This window comes from Trachurus trachurus (assembly GCF_905171665.1).
Source record: "Trachurus trachurus genome assembly, chromosome: 7".
Taxonomy (NCBI): domain Eukaryota; kingdom Metazoa; phylum Chordata; class Actinopteri; order Carangiformes; family Carangidae; genus Trachurus; species Trachurus trachurus.
The window spans coordinates 25620360-25647965 of NC_139901.1; the positions used below are offsets into that span (position 1 = coordinate 25620360).

Here is a 27606-nt window from a genome sequence, read left to right on the forward strand (position 1 = left end):
TGGTCCGACACTCTCACCGTGTTCTGTCAAGTGTCAATCTCCAGAGTCAGAGCAGAATTAGATTAATAGGTTGTAAAGACTCTGTCCATCTATTCTTCCAAGCAGAGGACGACCTGCAATTTAAAAAAGCGACAAATTTAAGTCACTTTCAAAGAATCAAGAATGTGAGGATGTGATTGCTTCAACTTTCCTCTCTAACATCTGTTTGTGCAACATCTGCAGTTCTGTATCTGAGCAGTTTCAGAGTTTCTGGTTTTCAGGGTCTGAGCTCCACCACAAAAATAAAGATGATGGGTATACCGCTAAATCTCATTTTTAATTTGAGGAACTTTACATCAATATAAAAATAACAGTGTTAACACACAATGACATTTATGAGTAATGACTTGGTACTGAATTTAACTACTGAGTTTTATTAGGCAGATGTGTCGTTTCAACAAAGCTCAAACACGCCTCAGAGGTGAGAGAGAGTTTGCGTGTGAGGACAGGGATGAAAGACATGAGGAAAAGTCTGATTGATTTACAACCCACAGCAAAACAAAATGGAACAATGGAAAATAGGAAATGACAGAGAAATAGTTCCAGGCGATCTCATCTCAGTGGTCTTGTTTTCATCATCCTCCAAAACATTTATTGTGTGTCAGAAAGATGGACTTAAAGAAAACAATAAAAGAGAAGTACCATGCTCTGAACAGTGGAGGAAATTCCCCCAAGGACGTCAAAAGCAAAGGTTTATTTATTCAGTTGTGCATGAAAGTTAAAGCTATAGGGGGAAATCCAGACACACAGAGTTTGGACCTCTCTTTATCTCACTGTTTTGGCAGGTACACGTTTTAGAGACTTTTCTTCATCAGTGCCTGTCCCTGCACTTCAAAAGACTAGAGGGAGTCGTGAAGGTGATGGATGGCATTATTGTGTGGGTTGAAGAGACAGATTGAGGAAGATTGAGGAAGCTGAATAAAGACAAAAGGCAAAAACAAAACAGTGAAATAAGTTAAGGCAGGGCGAGTGCTGCAAAAAGGACAGAACGAAACTTGACATGGACACAGTCAGTGCAAACCATAGAAGACATGCCAGAGCCCAAGGACGAATCAGAAACAACAGAGCTTCACGGCGATGGTGCAGCAAAAAAATCATCCCAGTGTTTGTGCCACTCAGGAGGCGACTGGGAGAAAAACAATCTGACAACAACTGAAGAGCTTGAAGCAAGTGAAAGAGCCAGTGAGTAGTAACACAACAGTGTGTTTAAGGATTCAGGTGCTGTGAAGCCCGATGCAGTGTCAGATGAAGGCTAGAAAAACTCAAGGTCATGAACAGACTGTGAGCATAAATACACTCAGATGGAAAAAGAGCAACTAGTAATCACAGCTGCAGCAGATGTCAATGAAACGGGACACATAGAGTCTACAGGTGAGTCTGGTGAGGAAATACAGAAGTACAGTAGAGAAAAACTCACAAAGCTCGTATGAAACTGTGATGATTAAAGAATGAGACACCAGGAAGCTGTCAGCTCAGTGTCCAACAGACAAACAAAACAACAAGCCATTGATATTTCATCCAGCTCCTGGAAGAGCACAGAGATGTCAACAGATGGATTAGATATAATCAGTTTTAATAATGCATAATATTATTTCTGCATGAACTACTACTGTAAATTTGCAGAGATTTCAAGTTGTGCCGACTGCACGCAAGCTCATCATCATCACAGCACTGAAGTTGATACTTGCACGACATGGAGAACCTGATGAACTCCACTCAAACTACAGAACCACTTGGTGCAACGATGAAGGGCTTTCTAACTGCACAAGTCTCCTCAATCCAACACACGAATGAAAAGAGCTGCTCAAATGAATCAAGACTGGACAGTCTCAAGACACTACTCCTCTGCAATTAAGAGCTTGTTAAAACTAAGAGTGTAAAAACATTCAGAGAGCAGAATGATACACAGAGAAAACAAGAAGAAACACAACTTTGACAGAGAAACATGGACACTTTGTGACAGGAGGGAAGAGTTAAAGCTGCATTTATGGCAATCTACTGAAGAAACATGGACAGTGAATGTTCAGAGCAAATCTACAGAGCGAACAGGAGACACATGCAATCACAGGAAACCTGGATGTGTCTGATTGGCGACAGCTGATGGAGAAAGTGCGGCAGCCTGCAGGAACAGTGTGGAGTGGATAAACAAGAAAGACGACCACCTCCAAAACCACAACCAGGAGAACTGAGATCTCAAACACTCAGTAGTAAAGCAGTGTAAAAACTTCTAAACATCTGGATCTGAGCCTTTTACTCCTGATTCGTGTCTCCTCCACAACTACCACCAGCCGGATAACGATTAATTACAATAATGATGCAAATAGAACACCACCAAACTCATTAAAAAACCTTTATCTGTATCTCATCAGTTAATATCCATTTATATAAATTAATGTTGAGGTTTAAAAAAGCCATGCTGCAACTCTTTTATTTACAGATATAAAGTCTTAATTAGCTGCTTAGTCTTTTTGTGATTAAGCTGCAACGTAGTTCTGAATTATTCATAGCGTAACATTTGATCATAGGGTGAGTTATAGCTGACGACTGTCTGTAAACGTTGGAACAGTGATAATGAAACTAAAGTAGAAACTTGTGTATCGTAAGTGCATTTACATTTTATTACCAGTGACACTCAGGCCTGTAAAGGAAGAGATGACTTGAGGGAAGAAAGTGAGAGGATGAATAACAAAAGCTCACCTAAGCTCTCACTTCATGCAGACTGTCAGGCTCTGGTCATCATCATCATCACATTTCTTTAATACTCAGATGAGAAGATCTTGTTCTTGTGTACGTGCACTTGAAGCTCGGTTGCTGCAGTTAAACACACTTTCATCACAAAAAAGGCAGCAGACACAGTGTAATGTTTAAATATAAATTTGTATTTACATCAATATTAACATCAAGAAACAAGGTAAGAAAAAAATGCAATAGTATTTTACATCCTGTAATAATGACTGTTTGATTCCCAGATGTGTCTTCTCTTTTCTTTAGCTCTGGGTTTCTTTCCTTTAAAGCAAAACAAACAACAAACTTTTTTTTTTAATATCTGTAGATCAATCTTTCATATTCTTCATTGAGATCGGGATTTTTAAAAACAAAACGACAAAACCAAAAAAAACAGAAAAAAAAACAAAACAACAACTCCGAGCTATTATTCTTCTGAGACATAATGACATCGATCATGAATCCTCTAAAGAAAGTCTCGACATTCTCTGGTGAAATTAAAACCGTTTGCAGCACCACAATTCAACTGGCCGTGTAAATTCTACAGAAAGGAAGAAACAATCACAAACAAAAACTCAAAACCACCTCAGCAGAACCAGACTCGTCTCTACTCTAATGTCATACGGATGCGCATATAATATATGCAATTAAACATATTTTAGTTCAATGTATATTATAGGTTATGTGCAACAGTTAAAGCACACATGAGTACTTGCACGATCTATGTCAGGAACTGTTTTCTACTCACTGCAGGATGACGAAACAAAAATCTTTGGATTGAGCATGTGTTCAAAAAGGTACATTTTCTAAACAAACACCTCATAGGAAAATACGATGGAATAAAAAAATCAAAAGGCAAACTCAAAAAAATGTCGCAAACAAAAAAGAAAGACAGTTAAGTCAGGGATTTAAATGCTTTCTTATGTCGGATTAAACATCTGTGAAGAAACAAATAAGACTTATAGACAGGTATACAGCGGCACTGATTTCCAAAGTCTCATATCAGAGGATGAAATCAGCAGAAGCCGAAGCGCAGGAATCTCAGGAGTGAAACTTAAAAAGAAGTCACAAAGGGAGGCATGAGGTTCGGATCATAAAATATCAACCCCACATACTGGTAAGACATCTGGGCCCCTAGAAGCCAAACACAATCATGTGTCAACTCTTTTTTTTTTTGTATAGGCATTTTTTGTGTTTTCTTTTTGTTTTCTTTTTTTGTTTCTTTTAATTTTTTGTCAAAAGAAAAATAATTTATTTTAAAAAATGTACTCACTAGCACCTCTTCAGCTAAGACTACAGTATGTCCTCAGAAAATAAAGAGAAATTCATGATTTGAAGATCACAAATAAAAAAAGTGCTTTCTACACGTACTGCTTTTACAAAAAAAAAAGAAAAAAGAAAAAAAGAGGCCCTTCCTTTTCCAACCAAATGGTTTTTTAAAGTACTGAAAATAAAAGCTGACCTATGACGGAATAGGAAAATTACACTTTTAAATATCAAGCCTTACAATCTGTGCAAAAACAGTATGTGACCTACAAAAGCATATATATATTTATATATCGTACATTTGAAGCGTATTTACAATTCATATTCACAGACGAAAAAGGGAAAAAAGAAACAGCTCCAAACCAGACATCATGTCTAATACTGCAGTAACTGTCGCTTTGAGTAAATGATGCTTCAGCTTTGTCCTCAGAGGGAAAACCAGGAGGAAGGATTATTGCTAGAAATCTGCACACCTACTACCGAAATCTAACACTTTTCTCTTAGTGTGAGCTAACACAGACATCAGTTTTTATCATCGACAATCAATCAATCAATCAATTTCTGCACGTATAGTAGAACACTGTAAATCGGTGCAAGGTAACCAAAAATATCTGCAACATTTGGATTTAAAAATTACCTCTGGAATGATAAAATGACCTCCTCGTGAATCTGTATAAATATAGGTGGAGTTTTGAACATTAATCCAAGTCCTGTTAGTTTCACAAGAGAGATTTTTTTTTCTTTTTCAAATGATTTACAAACTATGAATTTTTTTATTTTTTTTAATCTCTTGTCGTAATAAATCGTTTTGCTGTAGAAGAGAAGATAAAATCTGTGCTTTCTGCCTTTCTACTGGTTCCCACTTTGGAACAAAGATCATCACCCATACCCATTTCCAATCCACAGCCCCTGTTTTCTCAGAGAGGAAAACTTGGAGAACACACACACACACACACTCTTACACACACACACACACAAAAATAAACAGTAAATGTCTGCTGCTATGCGTTATTTCTTGGGTAAAGGCCTCTATATTGCCACAATCCTTTTGATGTTGGCCTTTCCTTAAAGTGCAATCAGCCAACAAATAATTCAGTCGTACGTTAGCCCAGCGGCGCCCTGGAGGACGAAACAATGTGCTACTGCTTAATGACATTCATCTGAGTGTCACAATCTGTTGGCTCATCATCTGGAAAAAAAAAAACCTGTTTTACTTTTTTGCGTCGCAGAAATCTTCCAGGAGCAGCAGATAGACGACAGATAAAAAAAAAAAAAAAAGGAAAAAAAAAAATCCCACTTAGTTCAGAGACGAGAGAGAGAGAGGAATCCCACATGTTTAGATCTGCACACAGCTTCGTGGTACATTCGACGAAGGAGAGAGGGAAGTCTGCACACGTTTTGTTCAAGTCTGTGATGCACGTCAAAGGTCTGTCCACCACCGTCTGTTGTTTGGTCCAGCGAGCAGCGAGTGTGTTTACTGAGGCACACGCACCGCTCATGAAGAGAGGAATATTCAACTACAGTCTACGAGAGGAGCCACAGAGCTGTCGGCCGGACAGTCCGTAAGTGTGTTAATGAGTCACAGTGTGTCTAATTTCCACCAGCGTTGTACGTAAGCTGTCGTGTAACTCCATTATATATGTGTGTGTGTGTGACTGTCTTGTCTTTTCTCTCCTCAGGTTTGCCAGACTACTACTGCTGCTGCTGCTGCTGCTGCTGCTACTGGCCCAAAAAGGAAGTTCACTCCCCCTTCTGGTGGGAGTGCAGCACCACACACAGACACACACACCACCTGGTTGTCCACACACTCCAGTGCTGCAGCTGCGTCCTATCTCTGCACGGAGATCTCAGTGAGATAAACGAGTCTCTCACGATGTTCAGCAGTATTTCTAGACGGCAGAGAGGAGAGGAGGGGAAACAGGTGAGTCACAAACATACATGAAACATTTCAGTTTCACATTATCCACCTGTACGAGAGACTGCCAAAATGTTGAACTATCCCTTTAATGAACATATAAGTCAGTGCTGCTCAAATAGTCCCATTGCCATAATCCCGATAGTCATATCAGTAGGTTCATTACCTTTATTTGTCGGTGCAAGCTATTTTAGAACGGCGGAGCAGAGCCGCGAGCTGCTCAGAGCTACGCTATGGAGGCTAATGGGATTTCTTGGTTTCCCTCATCAAACTCATCAAATACACAATCCAACAACTCCAAAACGCTCTGGTGGACAAGTTGTGACCTGCACATTCACCACGCTATGAGATAATAATGGAACGAGACTGAGTTGTTTTAGTGGTAAATTCATGCAAAACAGCTGATGCGCGTTGCCTTCAGGATCAGTTTTTCGGAAAGCAGTCTCTGAATTTACCTCGAAAACAACTCTGTCTTGTAACGTTCCGTTATCATCTCATAGCGTGGTGAATGTGCAGGTCACAACTTGTCTACTAGAGCCTTTTGGAGTTGTTGGATTGTGTATTTGATGAGTTTGATGAGGAAAACCAAGAAATCCCATTAGCCTCCGTAGCGTAGCTCTGAGCAGCTCACGGCTCTGCTCCGCCGTTCTAAAAATAGCTTGCACTGACAATTAAAGGTAACGAACCTACTGCTATGACTATAGGGATTATGGCAATGGGCCAATTTGCCAAAATGTTGAACTATCCCTTTAAATGGGATACTGGCCGCTATAGTCGTTTCTATTTGTTCTAATTGTTTCTCAAAGCCAATGTCAACTGAGCATCGGACATTATTACCTTTCACGTCTTATTTCATGCGAAACTAGAGTTCATCTCAAGTTGACTTAACAATGAAAATATGGCAATAAAATGTTGTTATATTACACATTACATTCAATATTTTCAACTGCTGCTGCTCCTTTCTTTGTCTATTATTGCACAGAAAAGGCTTCAAGACTGTTAAATGCACACTGATTCGCCTCAGCTGAGCATAGAAAAATGTTTTTGCAGTATTTCTGTTGTTTTTTCCATACTGAGCCACAGCAGAGAGAGTGATACAAATTAGACATTTGGTATTAAAACACTCAGATTTAGGTGATGCTCACTTGTTTTACCAAACTCAAGACTAAATTTGTCTGTTACGTACATATATGATCAGTATTGTCGTAATATAAAATCCAAAACCTGAGCCTCTGCTCGTACCTGATCAGGTCCCATCGGCATACGTCCCATCACCATCGGGTTCATCCCCATCTGTCCTCCCATCTGTCCCATGTGTCCTCCTCCTCCACTGGCCGGTATGCCCCCGTTCATCATCATGCCTCCATACTGCCCTGCGTTACCCTGCTGCCCAAACTGCTGCTGCCCCGGAGGTCCTTGCTGCCCAAACTGCTGCTGAGGGTACGAACTGAGGAAGAAGACGGACAAAGAAGGAAGACGGGGAGGAAGAAGAGTTAAACTGTGAACACATTCGGGAAGATGAAAACCTGAAGCCAGACTCTCCACCGCTCGGCTACGTGAGGTGTGGAAGATGTTTCTCGTGGTACCTGCTGCGGCCCATGCCTCCCTGCGACCAGCCTTTCATTTCTGCGCCCTGGTACATGGGACCTCCCTGCGGGTGCTGTTGCATCATGGGGTTTTGCGGCCCCATGCGGCCCGGCATCATGGCGTTAGGAGGACTCCCGCCTGAGGGGCCAAACGAGGGGTCTCCTTGCTGTCCCATCCCTGTGGAGATCAATCATTCAGCCTGAGCTCACTCACAGGAAATAGCTAATAGATAATTGATACACATGTTAAGAGAATACATGACCATCCTAAAGCCTGGGAGTGTGTTCAGATACTTACTATCCATTTAAAAACAATATTTGGTCTGACTATAAAAAAAACAGAGACAAGAGAGATGTACACAGACAACCCTTTGATGATTTAAGTTTTTTTTCTTCTTTTTTTAACATAAACTTCATTTTTACATGAACCTGCAGCGCTCAAACTCACCACCAGGGTGCAGCATTATTCTACTGGGCACCCGGCTCTGTGAACTCACCATAGTTCCCACCATAGCCAAACTGCTGGGGGCCAGGCTGGCCCATGTTTGGCCCTCCCATAGGGTTGTCCATGCCGCCGGGGGCCGTGACGTTGGGCGGGGGGCTGAAGCCTCCTGCGGCTGCAGCGGCCGCCGCCGCCGCCTGCTGCTGCTGCTGCTGCTGCATCAGCATCATCATGCGCTGCCGCCTCATCTGCATGGTGACCATCTCCCGGCTGCGCTGAGCCATCATCTGAGCATTGAGGAAGCCCGGCTGCACAAAACAAACACACAAAATATTTAAAAGGTAAGATGATGTGGACACAGGGTGGGATGCATTTTGTGCATTTGTTCTAAATTTAACTCCACTACAGCAGTCAGAAGGATGAAAGTTGTATCAATGGCTTTAACCTTTAGGAGGAATTCACACATCTAAAGTTAACAGACACAACGTCAGCCGTCGGCCTCATCTGACACAGAGATGAATCTGCGAACAGACAGGAGGGTGAACCCCTTGTCCTCTGGTGTCGTCACAACTTGGAACCGATGCATTAAATGTTGAGATGGTGGCAGATTCCAGCAGGAGGTAACGCAAATCCTTTAACCATACTTTAGTAATTGTGGTTTCACGAGTGTGATGTCGTGTATAAAACCTGCAGTGTCCCTGGTTCAGATCTAACTGGATCTTTGTTACATGACATCCTCTCTTCTCTCTCTCTCTCTAGCTTCTGTCTGCATCTTGTCAGTATAGTTTTACCTAAGGCAAATATGCCAAACACATATAAGAATAAAAATAGGCCCCTTTCATAAAGGTTTAGTGCAGTGTCTTTCAACCTTGGGGTTGGGACCCCACGTGGGGTTGTCTGGAATTCAAATGGGGTCGTCTGTAATGTCTAGTAATTGATGAAAAAATTATCTTCTTTTTAAAATTATGATTAAAAACACAACACACCATCTTAAACAACTATATTCAATACTTTAAATTTCTCAAATATGAATCGAGTTCAAATAAAATGCAGCATATAAATATATCTGAGCTTGTGCATCTTGATTAACGGTCGCGATCACGTGACTGCACATGGTTGCTACAAATTTGTGATATCAAAATGGGGTCATGAGCCAAAAAAGGCTGAGAACCACTGGTTTAGTGTATAAGTTGAAACTAAAGACATTGATAATGGTGTAGATCACTGTGATTATCATGAATAAGAACAATGATTCTGGATGGGAAGATAAAGATGTTGGTAATACAGAAATAAATAATTGTGAGTTTCACAGTTTTCAAATAGAAAACCAAGTCTGCATTAAATGTTAGTTGTTATTTTGGGGACTGTGGTTGTGGTTCCTGCTAGAAAGGGACGTCCTGATTAATCAAAGACCTAAAAAGTGAAGTATCCTACATAACAGGAGGAGAAACCAGCAAACCCCACAGCTGTTCTCATTAATGGTCGATTTATTTAAATGAGATTTATTAACCATTATTAAAGCAATTAGTTTAGTTTAGTTCTTGCAAACCTTTCATAAAGAATGGCTTATTACAAAACTGCACTAAAGTACCATCGGTGACATCACCCCCATGGGTTTGGAGATGGTCGGGGGGGGGGGGGTTGCAGATTGTTCACACCTGGGCCGTAACCGATTTGATTTTCTTCTACAGGCGCTACGTTTCTTTACTTCGTTCCACAGGCCTTGAACACAAATCTAGTGATTCATCAGGTGGATAAAACTTAAGTGTTTTTGTCGCCTACCTGTGCTCCCATGCCCGGCTGCATGCCAGGCCTCATGCCAGGGTTTCCTCCTGGGTTCTCCATCTTCATGCCCATGCCCTGCCGCGTCTGATTCATGAACTGGGGATGGAGAAATAACATAAAATGTAGGATTTGACAAATATTACCCAAACAGTGTCCCACATTTATGACATATTCACAGATAAATCTAATACTAAAATTGATGGTGCACTATTTCTGCAGTTACAACAACATACAAGTCATCTACTGCAGGTGCATCTCAATAAATTAGAATATCATGGAAAAGTTTATTTATGTCAGTAATTCAATTCAAAAGGTGACATTATATAGATAGACACAGAATGAAACATTTAATCTCTTTTGATTGTAATGATTGTGGCTTACATTTAATGAAGACCTACTGTAATATTCAGCATTTAAAAAAAATTTGATTACAAAAGACCAATTAAAAAAAGCATTTTTAATATAGAAATGTTGGCTTTCTGAAAAGTATGTCCATCTATATGCACTCAATATTTGGTTGGGGCTAATGTTCTTTACCATGTTATTCTAGTTTATTGAGATGCAACTGTACAGAGGTTGTAAAATCTTTTGTAGTAACAGAAAATTACATCGCTGATTTGTTACAACTCTAGGGTGCAATCATCATTTAAGCAGATAAAATACATCTTTCTGAAGTTATACTGTAAATCTGTGTTATTTCTGACTGTATGTAAAACCTCCACTGATTTCCATCTGCATGTATCTGCAGATGTAAGTGCTCCAGTATGAACACATTAATACACTAAACATGGCATTAGTTTTACTGTATCCTCACCTGCTGTCCCTGCAGCCTCTGTTGCAGCTGGAGCCTCATGGGCTTGTTGGCACTCATCATCCTGGGCCTCATCATGTTCGCCCGAGGGTGCCCCATGCCCCCCATCCCACCCATACCAGGGAAACTGCCACCTTGGCCCATCTGTGAGAGCATGGGCCCAAACCCCCCCTGCTGGGCCTGACCCTGCATGGGGTTCCCTCCGTAGCCAGACTGCATCGGCATGGCGGGGGGTCCGGGATAGCCCTGTCCGTACAGAGGCTTCTGGTCGAGCACCATGGATGCGTCCTGTCCGGGGAAAGGCTCCATCTGCTGCTCTGGCCCCTGGGTCTGGAGTACATAGTATAGGACAAGAGGACAAAAAGAGAAGTTTGTCAAACTTCTCCATCTCATTGATTAATTTCCAATTGGGTGGCTCCGTAATTGTCTTTTTCTAAGCAGAACAGACGGATCCCTCTGGGCTCATCTATCTCCGCTCAGTGACAGAACAGTCTGAACAGAGTGAGTCATGACCGAAATATCTAATGCGAAGACGAACGCTCACTTCTGAGTCATGACGAGCGGACTGATCTTACCTACTTTCACGTCACTTCTAGAAGCATCTACAAGAGGACAGAGCTCCGCATGTTGTTTATCCGTCCTTTTCTCAGTTCTTCTGCTGTGACCTCACCTGACTGACGAGGTCGGGGATGCCGAGGGCTCGGTCGATCTCCTCCAGGGCGATGCCGTCCGTGTTGTTCAGCAGAGAGTCCAGCTGGTCCAGCAGAGCCCGCTCGTCGCTCTGACCCTCACTGGTGGTGGGAGGCACCAGGAGATCGTCCAGGGTGTTGCCAAACTGCCGTCTACATCGCATAGAAGCTCAGCATCAGTTTTGAGGAAAAATTACTTACTCAGGCCACTTTAAAGGGATAGTTCAACATTTTGGCAAATTGGCCCATTACCATAATCCCTATAGTTTTAGGAGCAGGTTCGTTACCTTTAATTGTCGGTCCAAGCTATTTTTAGAACGGTGGAGCAGAGCCGCGAGCTGCTCAGAGCTACGCTACGGAGGCTCATGGGATTTCTTGGTTTCTCTCATCAAACTCATCAAATACACAATCCAACAACTCCAAAACAGCATTTTGCTCTGCATTTGCCTCCAAAACAACTCTGTATCATAACGTTCCGTTATTATCTCATAGTGTGGTGAATGTGCAGGTCACAACTTGTCCACCAGAGCGTTTTGGAGTTGTTGGATTGTGTATTTGATGAGTTTGATGAGATAAACCAAGAAATCCCATTAGCCTCCATAGTGTAGCTCTGAGCAGCTCATGGCTCTGCTCCGCTGTTCTAAAAACAGCTTGCACCGACAATTAAAGGTAATGAACATATTCCTAAAACTACAGTACAGGGATTAAGGCAATGGGCCAATTTGCCAAAATGTTGAACTATCCCTTTAACTCATTAGTTATGAAAACAGACAATGAGGAAAGTTGGACTCACCTGTTGCCCTCCATGCCCATCATTGTATCTGGCCAGGACGGCGACTGGTTGGGCTGCCCCTGCTGGTTAAAGGGGCTCATACCCATACCCATGTCAGCTGAGCCTCCTACACCAAAAAGACAGAAGATTTTAATTTGCACAGAAAGAAAGCACAGGAATAAGCACATCACAAAGGTTTTCACACATTTTTAAACACAGACAGACAGAGGATAATGCAGTTTAGTCCACTGCTATTACATTTATTACAGATGTTCATGATTTCTAGATCTTTCTTAGATATTCAAACATAAATGTCTTGAAATACGTGGGGCTGACGACTTGTGTAACGACGTACCCATATCCATGAGCTGCTGCTGCAGCATGGACCTGGTGCCTGGCACGCTGTTGGAGCGGCTGACCATGGGTCCAGACATCATGGCCTTGCCGTTGTTGTACTCCATGCCCGGGCGCATCATGGCTGGGTGTCCTGCTGAGCCCACGGGACTGGCACTGGAGCGCGGCATGCCCCATTCCCCCGACCCCCCCATGGGAGACCTCTGGGGGACCATGCCCCTACTCATTGGTCCTGGTGTTGAATAAACATCAGATGCGCATATATCAGTACTATTATAGTGTTAAGGAAGAGCATGTGGCCCAGTCTTGGTCCTTAAAGGGATACTTCACCCAAAATCGATAATTCACCAATTTTCTACTCACCCTCATGCCAAGGAAGGGTTCGGAGAACTTTCTGAGTCATCAAAACGCTTTTGGAGTTCCAGGGGGGGTCCGGCTGGCAACGGATTTTCATATAATGGCGGCAGATAGAGTTTACTTTTGAATCATCGAAAACACACACTATGAAACATCCAGATACCTCCATACTACTCGTCCGTACTGACTCAAGTGTCCTGAAGCCGCCACATGAAAAAGTTAATTTGATCTCTGTTATTAGCCTTGTTGTAGTAGTAGCTCCCATGCAGTGGCTCTGTTGATGTTTGTGCGCATGCGCGAGATTTGCCGTGAGATGTTCGTTCATCGTTGTAAACCATTGGATGTTTGATGTAAACACGGAAGAACATCTCGCAGCACAACAAGGCTAAAAACAGCGGCTTCAGGACACGTGGGTCAGTACGGACGAGCAGTATGGAGGTATCTGGATGTTTCATAGTGTGTGTTTTGGACGATTGAAAAGTGAGCTCTATCCACCGCCATTATATGAAAATCTGTCGCCAGCCGGACCCCCCCTGGAACTCCAAAAGCGTTTTGATAACTCTCCAAACCCTTCCTTGGCATGACGGTGAGTAGACTGGTGAATTATCAATTTTGGGTGAAGTATCCCTTTAATATTTACCATGTCTAAAATTTGTGTTTTTTGTTACTTTATTTGATCAAAAATTTACCACAAATTCAAAAAATACTGTCAAGAACCTGAAGTGGGAAACACAAACTCTGACATTGGTGAGAAAATGTGCAGAAATTGAAAGTTGGGCCACTTGAGCACTCACCCATGTTTCCTGGGTAGCCGTCTGGGCTGCCCATCACGTTCTCCTGCTTGATGAGCATGGGGCGTCTACCTGCTCCCCCAGGCCCACCGGGGGGCTTCCCGTCCATGGACATGGCCCTCTGGAAGGGGCCCCGGGGTCCCGGACCCATTCCTGGATTCCCTGTAAACAAAAACATAAACTGATTGGTTAACTTCCTCAAAAGCAGGAGCAGCATTGTCTGTGTTATGTGTGAAATTAGGAACAGGTGATGTGGTAAACTAACACCTGAAATCTAACAAGATTATATTCTTTCCAGTTTTTTTATAATAATATATTCTTATTGATTCAGAAATTAATTAATACATGAACAATTGTCACAGTAAACAACCACAAATAATTAACACTGCTTTTGTAATGTGCCTGTCTGCGCACTTTGCACAAACAATATGCTAATACATTCATTCACCTTTTCAGCCTCAACAGTGAATCATCATTTAGAGAGTGAGGGTGTAAAGGAAAAAACACTTTTAAACCATCAAGGTTTATATTTGCAGACACATCCATAGATTTTCTACTTGTTGGTGTTGTTGTTCCCATGAGAGTGATTAGAAGCAGAAATGTTTTCATGCTGTAGCTGCAGCAGACACGTGGCCGTGGGACAGATTCAGATTCTGACAACCAACACTTTTATTGCCAAAAGCACTTTTCAAAACTAAAGTTTTACTTTTTTTTGCTGCTGCTTTGTCAGAGAATCTGTTAAAAAAAATGTTGCAATGTAGAAAAACAGACGTCATTCCAGCTCAGAGAAAAACTTCGGCTAGGGAGAGAAAATATTGAGGCTTACATGTGCAGTCAAACGCCACAGAGGCAGCACACAATGACGCCAGATGTTGTTTCACTGGCATTTTATATTGATATCATCACCTACCCTGCAGGCTGTCGTCAAGGCAACCCTGAGGTTTGGTCCCTGTGTCGTTCGCCCCTCCACCTCCAGCCTGATCTGGGTAAAAGTCAGAGCTTGAACCCCTCAGATCTCCCAGGATAGACTCCAGGTTGTGCAACTGAACGTTAAAGATAATGCAAATTAGTCTTTTATGTAAATGTCAGGTGGTGAATTCAAGGAAACAGCTCAGATATATATGTCATTATAATGATTATAAATGAACTAAGACATAATCTTACATCATCAGGTGGTTCTGATTTGATTTTGCTCTCAGGATGCTCGGGTGCAGGGCCCGTCCCGGAGCCGGCGCCGTTCCGTGGCGGACCGCCAGCGGCCCCCGGAGGCCCCTTCCCCTCCAGCTCTTCGAGTTTCGGCTTGACGTCCACCGGCTCTTTGGAGTCGTCCTTGTTTAGGAGGTAGTGGAGGAGGGCGTGGGTCTTCTCCTTCTTGGGGCTGTGCTGCTCCTGCTTGGGCTCCGTGGTGCCCCCAGGCCCGGTCCCGGCCCCCGCTCCCCCCGCCCCGGCCTCGCCACCCTCCTGGCCGCCGAGCGTCACCTTCCCCGTGGCCTCGGCCGTGATTTTAGCTACTTCGTCTGGCGTGTTTCCGTTCTGAAGAAGCTTGTGGAGGATCTTGTGCTTCTCTTGTAGCGAGCCCGAGTAGTGAGCCGACGATAACGACGTCGACACTCCCCCCGGCCCGGTCGCCTGGCCTGGATTGGCACCGGCTGAAGAGGAGGAGACCCCGGTAGACGAGGGGCTCGTCATGCCTCCGGTCGGGTCCTTGCTGTCCGATCCTGCAGGAGTGCTGCTGCTGGTCGATGGGGGCGGCACGGGGGGACCTGTTGGCCCACTGCCACCGATTCCCAGCTCCTCGGTGGGCGAAGTCAGCAGCTGCAGCAACTTCTTGTGCCCCTTACTGTCCGGCACTCTCCGGGGGGGCTCGGCACTCGCCACGCCCGCCTCGTTGCTCCCCTCCGCGGACTCTTTAGTCGCCGTAGCTGCCTGGCTGTCTGGTCGGTCTGCAGAGCTCTCGGCCTGCGGATGCTGCTGCTGATGATGGTGGTGATGGTGCATGGGGTGGTGGTGGTCACCGGGCCCGGGCCCTAAGCCGCCTGCCGGGCTTTTGGAGCCGTCCTGGCCCGGTTTGGCAGGTTGAGTGGGCTGAGCGGAGGAGGAGGAGGAGGAGTGGATGCTGGGAGAGCTGTCTGGTTTGTGGGCTGGAGAGGGGGATGTTAGGGTGGAGGGGAGCGAGCTGCCGACTCCTTCGCTGATGGCTTGTAGGGCGTTTAGGGAGCTGCTGGAGAAGGTGGTGGTGCTCCCTCCGCTTCCGCCGCCGCCGCCGCCGCCGATACCGCTCATTGGAGAGTGGATCCCTGGAGCAGAAACAAAGCGCATGAAATCAAATGAATCCAATCAAACAGGTAAATTATTCACTTCATGAAATCACACTGATGCTAAATCACGGTACCCCCAGGACTTTCCAACTCAAATTTAAGACTTTTTAAGACCTTTTTAAGACCACCCTCGCATCTATTCAGGTGTGCAAAAAAATCTGTCAGAATAACTATGAATAACAGAATAACATTAACTTTTTTTAATAAACAATACAGTGTTCATGTGCATGTCTATGTGCAAATGTATTACAATGGAGCAGACACCCTTCAAAACTCTGCTGCAATCTCTCAACACTGTATTAACACAATCAAAACCATAAGAGGAGTGTGTGTGTGCATACATCAGTCACTTAGCCACAACGGATTAAATCGGCACTTGGCCATGTCGAAGTTGCAGCGTGAGCAACGACCTGTACTGTAGATGTTGTTTTATTTAATATATACTTTATAAAACTTTTTTATTTATTTTCTCTCTCTGACAATGGAGATTTTGTTTCATGCATGTTCGAAATAAAGATTTTAATTCAATTTAATTAAAAAACAGTGCACTGGAACGCCACCTCATGTTGGAGATCGTTAAAATCACAACGTCCAATGATTTTCTTGTTTGTTTACTTAGTATACAGTTATGTTGTTGCACTGTATCATGCTGATAAGAAAGGGAAAAAATAAGACCTTTGAGAACTAAATTTAAGACTTGTAAACAAAATTTAAGACCTTTTCAAGGGCTTAATTTACGGTTATCAAATTTAAGACTGTTTCAAGTTTTTAAAGGAATAGTTCACCAAAAAATGAAAGGCCCCAACACAAAAACATCCATAAAACTACACAAAAACCATTTAATATTCCTCCATACTGCTCGTCCACTGCAATCCAAGTGTCCTGAAAGGATATAGTCCAGAGTTTACTCGAAAGGACGTAATTCAAGACATTTTTACAGCCTAAACAGTCCTGTATTGAATTTGCCTGGGGCACGCTCTCACTGCAGCGGACGAGGAATAAGGAGGAAGATTACAAGGTTTTTGTGTAGTTTTCTGGATATTTTTGTGTCGGGGCCTATTGACTCTCATATGAAGTTTTCGTTGGACTACGAACCGGCCTCCCGGGTCTCCAGATGCACTTTGAGGAATAAAAAACTACTCCGGAGTATTCATCAGACTGAGGGTGAGTCACTAATTAATGAATGAGTTTAATTTTTTGGTGAACTATTCCTTCAAGACCCCGCGGGTACCCTGTGAATGTCTGAACGCTGATCGACCTACCTCCAGGTGAGAACTGGTTGGCGCCCATTTTGGGGCTCCCTCGGTTCCGTGGCGACATCAGGAGACCCTGCTGGGGGCCGCCCATCCGGGGGCTCCCCGACGGGCTGTTCATGCCGCTGAGCCCGAAGCCGCCGCTGCTCTGGAACGGCGGCTGCTGAGGGTGCGGCTGCTGCATGCCTTGGCCCGGGTGATTCATGGGACCCATCTGATTCATGTGCCCCACCTGACTCATCGGGCCCATCTGATTCATCTGCATCATGCGGTTGCCCATGCCTCCCCCTCCTCCTCCTCCTCCTCCGCCGCCGCCCCCTCCTCCTCCTCCGTACATGGAGCCGCCTCCCATCGGACCCATGTGACCCATGTGGCCTTGCTCGCTCATGCCGAAGCCCCTGTTCATGCCGCCCATGCCCCCCATGCCCATCCCACCGCTGGCGTTCATGTTCATCTGGGCGTTGGGGTTGGGGCCTCCCATGCCCTGTTGTCTCATGGCGTTCGGCATCATGTTCCCACCCTGAGCGGAGCGGTAACCGTTTGGTTCTCTGCGTGGAGGAAGAACAAGTGCAGGGTTTGAAAACTGCAAAAACCTTGATACACTATGAAGCTAAAATAGCAGCTCCTGTGTGGAGTCTTTTCCCTGCTCACAGGACATCGGTGTATAAAAGCTACTTCAGCTCCTACTTCAGCGGTTTGTATGGTATGAATGCCTCGGGTGCCTCGCATACATACGGCCGTGCTTTTTGTTGTCAAGTGCATTTTGTTGTCAGTACAGTAAATGGCGTATGCTTTTCTGTGTTTGCATCGAGCGTGTGCATCGTCAGTTTTTTTTTTTTCTTACCTTTGTAGTAGGTGAGTGGAGATGAAGCCTTGCGGCTCGTTGCTCATGGGGTGGCGGTACAGTTTGCTCTTGGTCTGGGCCGTGACCGGAGTGCCGTCGGATAGCGAGAAGCGGTACAGGGGCGTCTCGGCGTGACCCTGCAGAAAGGCTGCGCGGAGCGATGAAACGACAGATTAACACCGTGAAACACTTAATCTGATAACAAAGGTCATCAATCACTGCCTTCATGTTAAAACCAACTCTATGATTACAATGAGGATCAATGTTGTAGAGGCTCCGACATTCATATTCATGAGATCAATACTGATGCACTAATGCATGAGGTGTGTGTTTATATATTAAACCAGGAGGTCTCATTGAGATTCAGAGTGTCTTTCTAAAGGGAGTGTCTGGCCAAGGTAGGTAGCAACAGTTAATTAAAAACAAATCATTTCAGTCAGAGAATACACTGCTCATAGCTGCGAGTATAGTTTGTAAGATAGAAGTCTGAATACACAGTTAATTAAATGCAACGACATCCTGATGCTTTTGCCTCCAGCTCTTTCATTGTGGATTGAACAGCTCTTAACAAGGTGAATTCACTAAGTTTGAGTGGTGTGTATGTGTGAGTGTGTGTGTGTGTGAGACTCACCCTCATGGTAGTGGCGTTTGTGTGACCATGGCTGCCCGTCGCTGTGTTGCAGAAACATCTGAATGCAACGCCTCAATAAATCCTCCCAACCGGGACGCATCGACGCTCGCAGAGAGTTCTGGTCGATTTGGATCAGTTTACCTGGGAGTGAAACAAACAAGGAAACAATCAAACTTGTTCATGGATAAAAAAAGAAAACTTTATGTCATGTGTTATGTATATAAGACCCCTCACCTGAGAGCTCATGCCGGGTGTTGAAACTCTCCGTTCTCTCCATCGCTGTCACCCGACGGGCCACACAGATCATACATGACTGCAGGTCTGAAGGTGAGAAGAGATGAGTGTCAGTCATTTTTCATGATCAGTGCAAACTGCTTTAAGGTTTTAACTATAAAATACACAGAGCAGACATGAATGTGAAGGTGGTTTGTGACCCTGAAGCCTCTGAACTGTGAATAATGGTCCCATGGCATAAATGTTCATAGTCATATTTTTCATATGTAGCAGGTTGAGACTGATTCATGTCAGTGTGTGTGGGTATTTTCTCTCTGACATGAATCCAGTTTTACACAGACTTTATGTGTCTGTGTCTCCAAAATGTCAAATGCCTTGCATGATAAAACATAGTTTACATTTGGCGAGTAAATGGGACATGAGGAGATAAAAAAAGGAAATAAAATACAAGTGAGTTTCTTGTAAGTCAGTGGAAATGAGAAATAAATGAGAAACCGTTCCTCTATAAAGTTGATGCTCTGAAAAATAATTTTCACTCATATTTAAATCTGACTTTCACTTTTTAACAATATCCTCTGGGTATGTTTTAGTTTTTATGTCTGATGTGTTTTTAACATTAAAAAAAACGTTTAAATACTTTGTTAAAATTACATTTACATTTCATACCAAAGTCAAGAATGAAATGTTTTACTGTTGGACACAAGACATCCTCTATTCCCAGTCGGTGTCCAGTGGAGTTTTCAGGTTTCCACATCACATTTACATAAATCTTAAGTTGTATCCTGGCCTATTATTTACCTCCAGACCAGCTGTGATGTCTAAAAACTCCTGCTTATTGATATGAAATGAAAAGGTAATTTGTTTTCAGTAATCATAAGAGAAATTTCCCACTTTAACTGATGAAGTAGAAGGAAAACACATATCTATGTGGAGTGGAGAGCTATTTCCTGCTAAAAAAAAAAAAAATGCCAGAAATACTTTATTTCAACCTATAAAATAATGTCTCCTTATCACAATTTTAAAGTGTGTACTGTAAGTGTGTGTGCCTGTGCCAGCGTACCTTCCCCCTCCTCAATCATGGCCTTGGGCTGGGTAAGAGCAAAACACTGCATGGTCTCGTAGCGGGGCCCCGCTGGCCCCTCCTCCATGGGGCCGTGGACATGGCCGAATTTGACCAGCATCCGGCAAGTGAAGGTGTGACTCTTCTGTCGGGCCGCCTCGCTTCCCCACGACACCCCATTTACTAAAAGGAAAACACGAGCACAAACAAACACATCACACATCTGCTGCTGCAGCTGCTGACAGAACTTTACACTGGAGAGTAAATTGGAAACGAGCTACGAAAAACTCCCAAGACTGAAAAAAACAAAAAACAAAAACCCACTGCAGCTATGAGCGGATAGCCTGTAATCAAAAAATCTGAAAATGCTCACACCCTATCCTGCCACTGATCCACACAAACACACATACAGTATAAAAGACAGCAAACAAACAAACAAACAAACCACAGAGCAACATGAATTTTCCCTCTTAAATTGAGAAGCAGAAGCCTCCCCTGCTGTTCGGATCCCCGGCTAAATGGACCATAGGATTAATGTAGCCAAGGTGTCGATTTCCAATATCTCTCCCTCTCAGTCTGCTCTGCAGTGGGCAGAGGCCAGGGACACTCAGCCATCTATCCTCATTTAGACCCTGACTCCTCATCACAGCACACAGCGCACACACACACACACACAGAGACACAGACACACACATACATTTCAGACAGGGTCACCTTCACAGGGGAGAGGGAGGAAGAGGAAAAAAAGAAAAAGAAAGAAAAAAAGGGGGGAGGCAAACTTCAGAGAGACATCCAACTGTCCTCCAAGGTCTGTGTGAAGCCTTATCAGGGCCTTGAGTTGGCTGGAGGTCTCTGTCTGGCAGGTGCAGGGAGGATACAAGAGAGAACCCAGGAGAGCGAGACATGTCGAGGGGGTAGGATGGGAGAGGAAGGGGAGGGAGGAGGGAGGAGGGAGGAGGGAGGAAGGAGGGAGGGAGGGAAGGAGGGGTGGGCCTAACTGATAGTGAGAGGTGATTTAACAAGGCCTTGGCTTTCTCTCCTCGACAGAGAAAATGCAGCAGCGCCCTCCCCGGGGCCGACATCTCCCCTCAGACACACTTAGCAAACAGCCAGGCAAGACAAGAAGGGTCAAAACACACACTGGCCAACAACAAAAGCTCACTCCATGTTTTGTGCACGAGTGTGTGTGTGTGTGTCTGTGTTATCTGTGCTTGTGTGTATGTGTGTGTGTGTGTGTTTAACAGTAGCTGGCGTGGTCAGCGGTCATCCCACAGGAATGTGCAGAGAGAGCATATTTCATTCATGGGTCCAAAAGATAATGAAGAGGCAGAGCAGCAGCAGCAGCAGCAGCAGCAAGCCGAGCCGAGCCGAGCCGAGAGAAGCAGGTTGAGAAACAGACAAGCACAATATTCATCTTAGTCGGCAGCCATATTAAGTATGAATGAAGCTGAGAAAGAGTGAGTTGAGAGAGTGGCACAAGGGACGCTCGGAGGAAAAGTAGATAAAAGATGAGTCTTGAAAGATAAAGGGAGTGAATGAATAAAGGAGTATGCATGCGGAGGGGAGGGGAGGGGGGGCACGAGGAGGAATAAGTGAGAGAATGTGTCAATGACATGTTGGAGCCGCCGCTGCTTAGGAACATTACGGCGAGTTAATCAAGTAGCAGGTTCAGTCGAGCACATATATCCATAATTAATCAGCTTTATAAATAGTGCTCTGTGCACATGCTCATGGGTTTACACACACACACACACAGAGGGAGACACACACACACACACAAATGCAGCACTATTACTGACACAGGCATGTAAATAGACGCGGCGAAACATACATATGCACATGCAAATACACAGCGAATTAAGTAGAGGAAAGTGTGGAGGTGCATTATTCAGCAGTAAGTAGTTTCCAGATGGCTGCCATGGGATCTGAATAGAGCTCCCGCCTGTTTTACACTGTCTGGACCACTGAGTGTGACTGACAGCTGCGCTACGCTCTGCCTGCTTAGCACCGAGTGGGTGGGTGGGTGGGTGCGTGCTTCTGTGCACGAGTGTTTTGTCAGGTGTGTGTGTGTGTGTGTGTGTGTGTGTGTATATATGTGTGTGTGTGTGTGTGTGTGTGTGTGTGTGTCTTTCTGGAAACCTCTCATGCACATGAACAGGCTTCCCAGGAGCTCCTCATTATAATAAGAGCAGGAGTTAAGAACGGAGGAGCATGAATAAATAAGTGAGTGAGTTTACACTGACGTACAAGCCGAGTTGTTGTAACCTCTCAAAGTTTGTTTTATACCTCGGCCCTGTGGAAGATGTCAAGCCGAGGTGCAGCTTCCCTGTGTGAGTGTGAGTGTATTCATGTGTGTGTGTGTGTGTGTGTGTGTGTGTGTGTGTGTGTCTCTCACTGTTGGTCTTGGGCAGGTTCTTGTGGAACTCCTCCCTGTCGTCCTCATGGAGGATGTTGTACACGCTGGTGTTGATGAGCTCCTCCTGTTTGTACTGCAGGTACTGTGTCACGTTGTCCGACACAAACACGATGCTGCCCTCCCGGTTCACCACGAACAGGAAGCCGTCCAGCGCCTGAGAGGAGGAGAGGAGGAGGAGGAGGAGGAGGAGGAGGGGAGGAGAGGAGAGGAGAGGAGAGGAGAGGAGAGGAGAGGAGAGGAGAGGAGAGGAGAGGAGAGGAGAGGAGAGGAGAGGAGAGAAGGAGATGAGAGGAGAGGTGAGGAGAGGAGAGGAGAGGTGAGGAGAGGATGGGAGAAGACAAGAGAGAAGAGGAGACGAGAGAGAAGACAAGAGAGAAGAGGAGAGGAGAGGAGAGGAGAGGAAAGGAGAGGAGAGGAGAGGAGAGGAGAGGAGAGGAGAGAGAAGAGGAGTGAAGAGAAGAGGACAGGCGGAGAGGAGAGGAGAGGAGAGGAGAGGAGAGGAGAGGAGAGGAGAGGAGAGGAGAGGAGAGGAGAGGAGAGGAGAAGAGAGGAGAGAAGAGAAGAGAAGAGAAGAGAAGAGAAGAGAAGAGGACAGGAGGAGAGGAGAGGAGAGGAGAGGAGAGGAGAGGATTTAAAACCTCTGAATAAATACTGTCCCATGCAGCAGCAGCAGCAGCAGCAGCGGCGGCGGTGTGGGGGAGCAGGACTCACCTGCAGCAGCAGCGGACCCAGGTGGTCCTTGTCGATGACCCCCTGACCTGTCGAGGACACGTCTGACTTCTGCACATCGTCGTCGTTGGATGAAGATTTTCCTGCAGGAGAAGAAAGAGAAGAGAGAGGCTTTGAAAAAAAAAGAAAGAAACAAACAAACAAAAAAAAACAGCCACTCGAAGCTCGGCTCGCAGCTGCAAAGAAGCTCCAAAAAACAGCAAAGTGAAAACGCAAGGTGAGAGCATCGATACCTGAAACCAGAGGAAAACAGTCAGTTATCCACTAATCCAGCTGCACCAGCAGGGGGCAGCGTTTCTCAATCTTCACTTTCCTTTCTTTCCTCTCTCGTTTTTTTTTTTTTTTTTTTTTTTTTCATTTAAAACTACAGGTGAGGAGGAGGGAGAGACGGACTGAGGCAGGTTTCTCTGAGGAGCCCATCAGGAGGAGTTGGAGGGCTGGGTGCATGTGGAGCAGGTAGCAGCCGTCCTCATGCTTTATATTCAGTGTCAGACTCTGAGGGACTGTCTGGTAGGCTGGGGCTGAGTGAGAGAGAGCGAAAGAGAGAGCGCGGGAGAGAGCTGGAGAGGCTCTGGATGGAAGCTGTAATGGTGCAGGGGCAGGAGCTGAGGCACCTGAATTAATGGAGGCGGCTGAAGGGAAAGAAAGACAGACAGACAGACGGATAAAAGTGAGAGAGAGAGAGACAGGATGGACCGAGGGTGAGACAGAGTGGTGATATTATGGACGGAGATGGAGCTTAAGAGAAAAAGGAAAAAGAAAAAAAACAACACGGCCGGTGTTTGGGCTGTTGTATTAATACAGGGTTTGGTCTGAGTAAGAGGCGGAGGCTGCTCAGCTACAGGAATCATTCTATCTGATTAGCTCCCAAGGGGCGCAGATACCCACACAAAGAAAAAAAAAAAAAAAAAGAGCCATTGCTGCCTACAACCAGGGCTCTGTGAAGTTAGGTAAAGAAGGACTGAACGAAAGAAAAGAGGGAAAGACAGAGGAGAGAGAAGGAGGCAGAGAGACAGATAGAGAGAGAGGCTGCACTCCATCAGTTCACTCAATATCTTAAGATGCTGGGGGCAAACCTGAGGATGCTGCAACTCATTGTGCTGCAATACAGATGAGACATGAGGGGAGAAAAAAACAGGGAAGCAGAGGAGGAGGAGGAGGAGGAGGAGGAGGAGGAGATACAAGAGCAGGGTACATTAAATCCAAGTGAGATGAAGAACGGGAATGGCTGTAGTAGAGAAAAGAACAGAATGAGGACTGGCAGAAAGCAAAACTGAAAGTGAGAAGAGGAGAGAAAAGGAACAGGTAGAAAGAGAGAGAGAGAGAGAGAGAGAGAGAGAGGGAGAGAGACGAGTCTAAACGCCCGTGTCATTATGTCTTCACTTCCTGTAACTATGGCAACCTGTCAGCAGCCAATCAGGGCCAGCTGTAGCCTCTTCCCCTTCCTGTCGAGATGGCAGACACTGACTGAGCCGAGCGAGAACAAAATCCACCGGCGGCTCTCTCACCCTCCGCCCCGCCGCCCGCCCACCCACCCACCCCTTGATCTCCCAGAAATTCACCTTGAACAGTGAAAATGTGAACTGACACCAGCGTGGACGCACTGTAGGGCTATACGAGTTGGAAATGAAATGTCCACTCTGCTCTGACGGAGCATCTGCAAAGCAAATGTCTCAGCCTGCAGCTTCTGAAAACTGTTCACTGCAGAAATGACCGCTGCATAATGGAGACAGGACTGTGACAACAGCAGCTGTAACAGAACTAATAATTTGGCAGTTCAGCAGAATGGATGGGCATGTGATTACCTGCAAACGTCCAATTAAACAGCCCCTGGCGAGGCCAGCACACAGCTGTGCATGCCCATAACACACACACACACACATGCACACACACGCACTTGCACACACTCACGAATGACAGGTTCACAAAGCATTGCCAATGTTTCCTCCCAAACATAAACAGTTGAGGCTGTGAAATTTGTGGGAGATGAATGACTGATTCGTCCTTGCACCTGGGCTCTGAGGCGTGTGTGTGTGTGTGTGTGTGTGTGTGTGTGTGTGTGCAAACCCCAAGCTGTCTCCTCACCCCTCTCTCTCTCTCTTCCTAACACCTCACCCCATGTTTCCCGTCTGACTCGCAGTGCAGCTGACTGGCTCCAGCCGTGAGTGGCCTTCAGGATCTCAGACAACTGTGTCCACTCACCCTGCTCTTTGATCTGGCGGATCTGGCGCACCGTCTCTTTGAGGATGGCACATTTGTCTGGTTTGACGTTGAAACTGTCGATGTCGCTGAGGTTGGCCGAGATCAGCTCCGCCAGCTCCTCGATGTATTTGCTCTCCTGCTCCCGACGCTTCCTCTCACACCTTCGGGGAACAACGTGCAGAGATTAGAGCTACGCTAACACTGCTACTCCGCTTTTCTCGAATTTACAGTGCTCCTTATTTATATATATATATTAATACAGGGAAGCCCTAAATATTAAGCTGCAGCAGGACATGATTAACTCAACCCAGTGTTTCTTGGTTCAGTCCAAATTGTCACTGTCATATCTTGGTTTTGATAGTATTTAAATATAGATATATAATGTATGTGGATATTCTCATTCATCCAGGTCATCGTTATCTCATCGTAATTGAATCAAAGGCAACTGGACTTGTATTTGTCTAGGAAGACGTTTCACCTCTTATCCAAGGGGCTTCATCAGTTCGTAACACATCGGTCTGACAAAACAGTAGAGAAAGACCCAAGTATTTAACCTCTTGGGTCTTTCTCCAATGTTTTTGTCAGACTAGTGAGGACTAGCCAGACCGATGCGTTACGAACTGATGAAGCCCCTTGGATAAGAGGCGAAACGTCTTCCTAGCCAAATACAAGTCCAGTTGCCTTCGATTCAATTGTTGCCCAGAGATAGATATATAATCTATAAGGTTTTTGATTAGTTGGTTGTAGAGTTTTCACTTAGACAGAGACAGGTTAGCTGTTTTCACCCAGGAGCTGACTTCTGGCTCTATAGCTTCATATTTAGTGTGCAAACATCAGTGGAATCAATAATCTTATCAATATTCTTATCTTATATTAACACCGAAGAAGTGAATCTATGTGCATTTCCCCCCCCAAAAATCAAACATGTTTTAAATGACTGCACAAATTGGACAAAAATTCATCTTAAAGTTGCTTTTTCTACCACAAGCTACACACAAAATCGTTCTGACTGTAAATTGTCACTGCACATATCAGCAAACTGACCCAGTAGCCCACTTTCCTGCGTTTACCCCCCTCTCTCTCGTTTTTTTTTTTTTTTTTTTTTTTATCATCTCGACACACTCACCCTAGACCAGGCGTGTCGCAAGTGGAGAGCTTGCGTTTCCGGTTTTCCGAGCTCAGAGGCTCCATGGAGTTCTCCCCCAATCCGCTCATCGTGTACACATATCAGCACCTGAGAGGAAGGAGCAAGATATACACACACAGGTCTGAATAAGGGGTTTAATACAGACAGAGGAGGGGGGATTACATAGTCCCTATTAGGCTTTTTGCTCTGATTATATTGGTAATTGTGAGGGGAAGAAGAAGAAGGCATGTGAATCTTCCCTTTTGAACTCAGCAAAAATAAGCAACACGAAGGCAAAGTGCAAAAGAGCAAACAGCAGAGTAAAATATGCTTACATCATGCAAATCATATTCTCCTGGCAGACTCTGACGAACATAAACATGTCTCGCCGGCCTCCTCCTCCTCCTCATTGGAGAAAATGAGAGTGAGTCTGTGAGGTTGTGTTTGTTTGTTTGTGTGTGTGTGTGTGTGTGTGTGTGTGTGTGTGTGTGTGTGTGTGTGTGTGTGTGTGGGCCCTGCATGTATGAGTTCATTAGCTCATATGGTGCACACACACACACTCACTCAGGATTAGCAGTGTCTCTGATGATAAGCCACGCTGCACAACTAACCCCGTTAGACAGCCGTCTGTCTCCCATAATGCATCACGTTTTCGTCTCCAGGAAGTGAGCTGATAAAGGTTGTGGGGAAGAGAGAGAGAGAGAGAGAGAGAGGCAGATGGGACAAAAGGAGGTGAAGAGGAGGAGGAAGAGAGGGAATGAACTGAGGGAATAAAAAGAGGGAGGGAGGGAGAAGCCGGTGTTGTGAAGAGAGCTCTGATTGGTCACTTTCTTTGCCACAGTGACAGCAGCTGACACTGGGGAAAGGTAGGAGGGAGGGAGGGAGGGAGAAGAGGATGGAAGGAGGGAGGGATGAGAGGAAAGTAAATGACAGGGAGAGAGAGAGAGAGGGAGCACAAATATAGTGGGAGACAGAGGATATAAAGAGAAAATGCAGAGAGGAGGGGGGGTTGATCAGAGCAAAAAGAGGTGCAGGCATAGAGATAGAGGCAAGATAAAGGCATGTCAAAGAAAGACGGGAGGGAAGAGGAACAGGTGAGAGAGGAGGAGGAATTAGAGGAGGAGATGTAACATTCAGACTTGTCTTGGTGCTGCTCTGGTGGTGTGTGTTTTGAATGCATGTGTGGCGGGCGGCACAGAGTGGGCTGAAAGCCTCCGGTACCCCTCTTAACCTTCACAGCCAGAGCAGCTTTTTCATTCCAT

The 27606-nt window shown here is 45.1% G+C and overlaps 1 protein-coding gene across 1 annotated transcript in view; it reads right to left on the reverse strand.

Moving 5' to 3' along the window:
* Window positions 1-2897: 2897 nt before the first annotated feature.
* LOC310989193 (nuclear receptor coactivator 3-like) overlaps window positions 2898-27606 on the reverse strand; it is a 66466-nt gene continuing 41757 nt past the window's right edge. The window contains exons 3-23 of the mRNA XM_083976166.1: window positions 26345-26452; window positions 25219-25379; window positions 22999-23099; window positions 22267-22441; window positions 19872-20054; window positions 18812-18898; window positions 18578-18718; window positions 17947-18094; window positions 17112-17650; window positions 14696-15828; window positions 14442-14574; window positions 13535-13693; window positions 12385-12615; window positions 12051-12156; window positions 11239-11410; window positions 10572-10898; window positions 9755-9853; window positions 8028-8280; window positions 7531-7708; window positions 7187-7391; window positions 2898-5918 (exon numbers count right to left, since the gene is read on the reverse strand). Of these exons, the coding sequence (XP_083832292.1) occupies window positions 5907-5918; window positions 7187-7391; window positions 7531-7708; window positions 8028-8280; window positions 9755-9853; window positions 10572-10898; window positions 11239-11410; window positions 12051-12156; window positions 12385-12615; window positions 13535-13693; window positions 14442-14574; window positions 14696-15828; window positions 17112-17650; window positions 17947-18094; window positions 18578-18718; window positions 18812-18898; window positions 19872-20054; window positions 22267-22441; window positions 22999-23099; window positions 25219-25379; window positions 26345-26433 (4632 nt within the window). The 5' untranslated portion in view covers window positions 26434-26452 and the 3' untranslated portion in view covers window positions 2898-5906. The remainder of the gene's footprint in view (window positions 5919-7186; window positions 7392-7530; window positions 7709-8027; window positions 8281-9754; window positions 9854-10571; window positions 10899-11238; window positions 11411-12050; window positions 12157-12384; window positions 12616-13534; window positions 13694-14441; window positions 14575-14695; window positions 15829-17111; window positions 17651-17946; window positions 18095-18577; window positions 18719-18811; window positions 18899-19871; window positions 20055-22266; window positions 22442-22998; window positions 23100-25218; window positions 25380-26344; window positions 26453-27606) is intronic.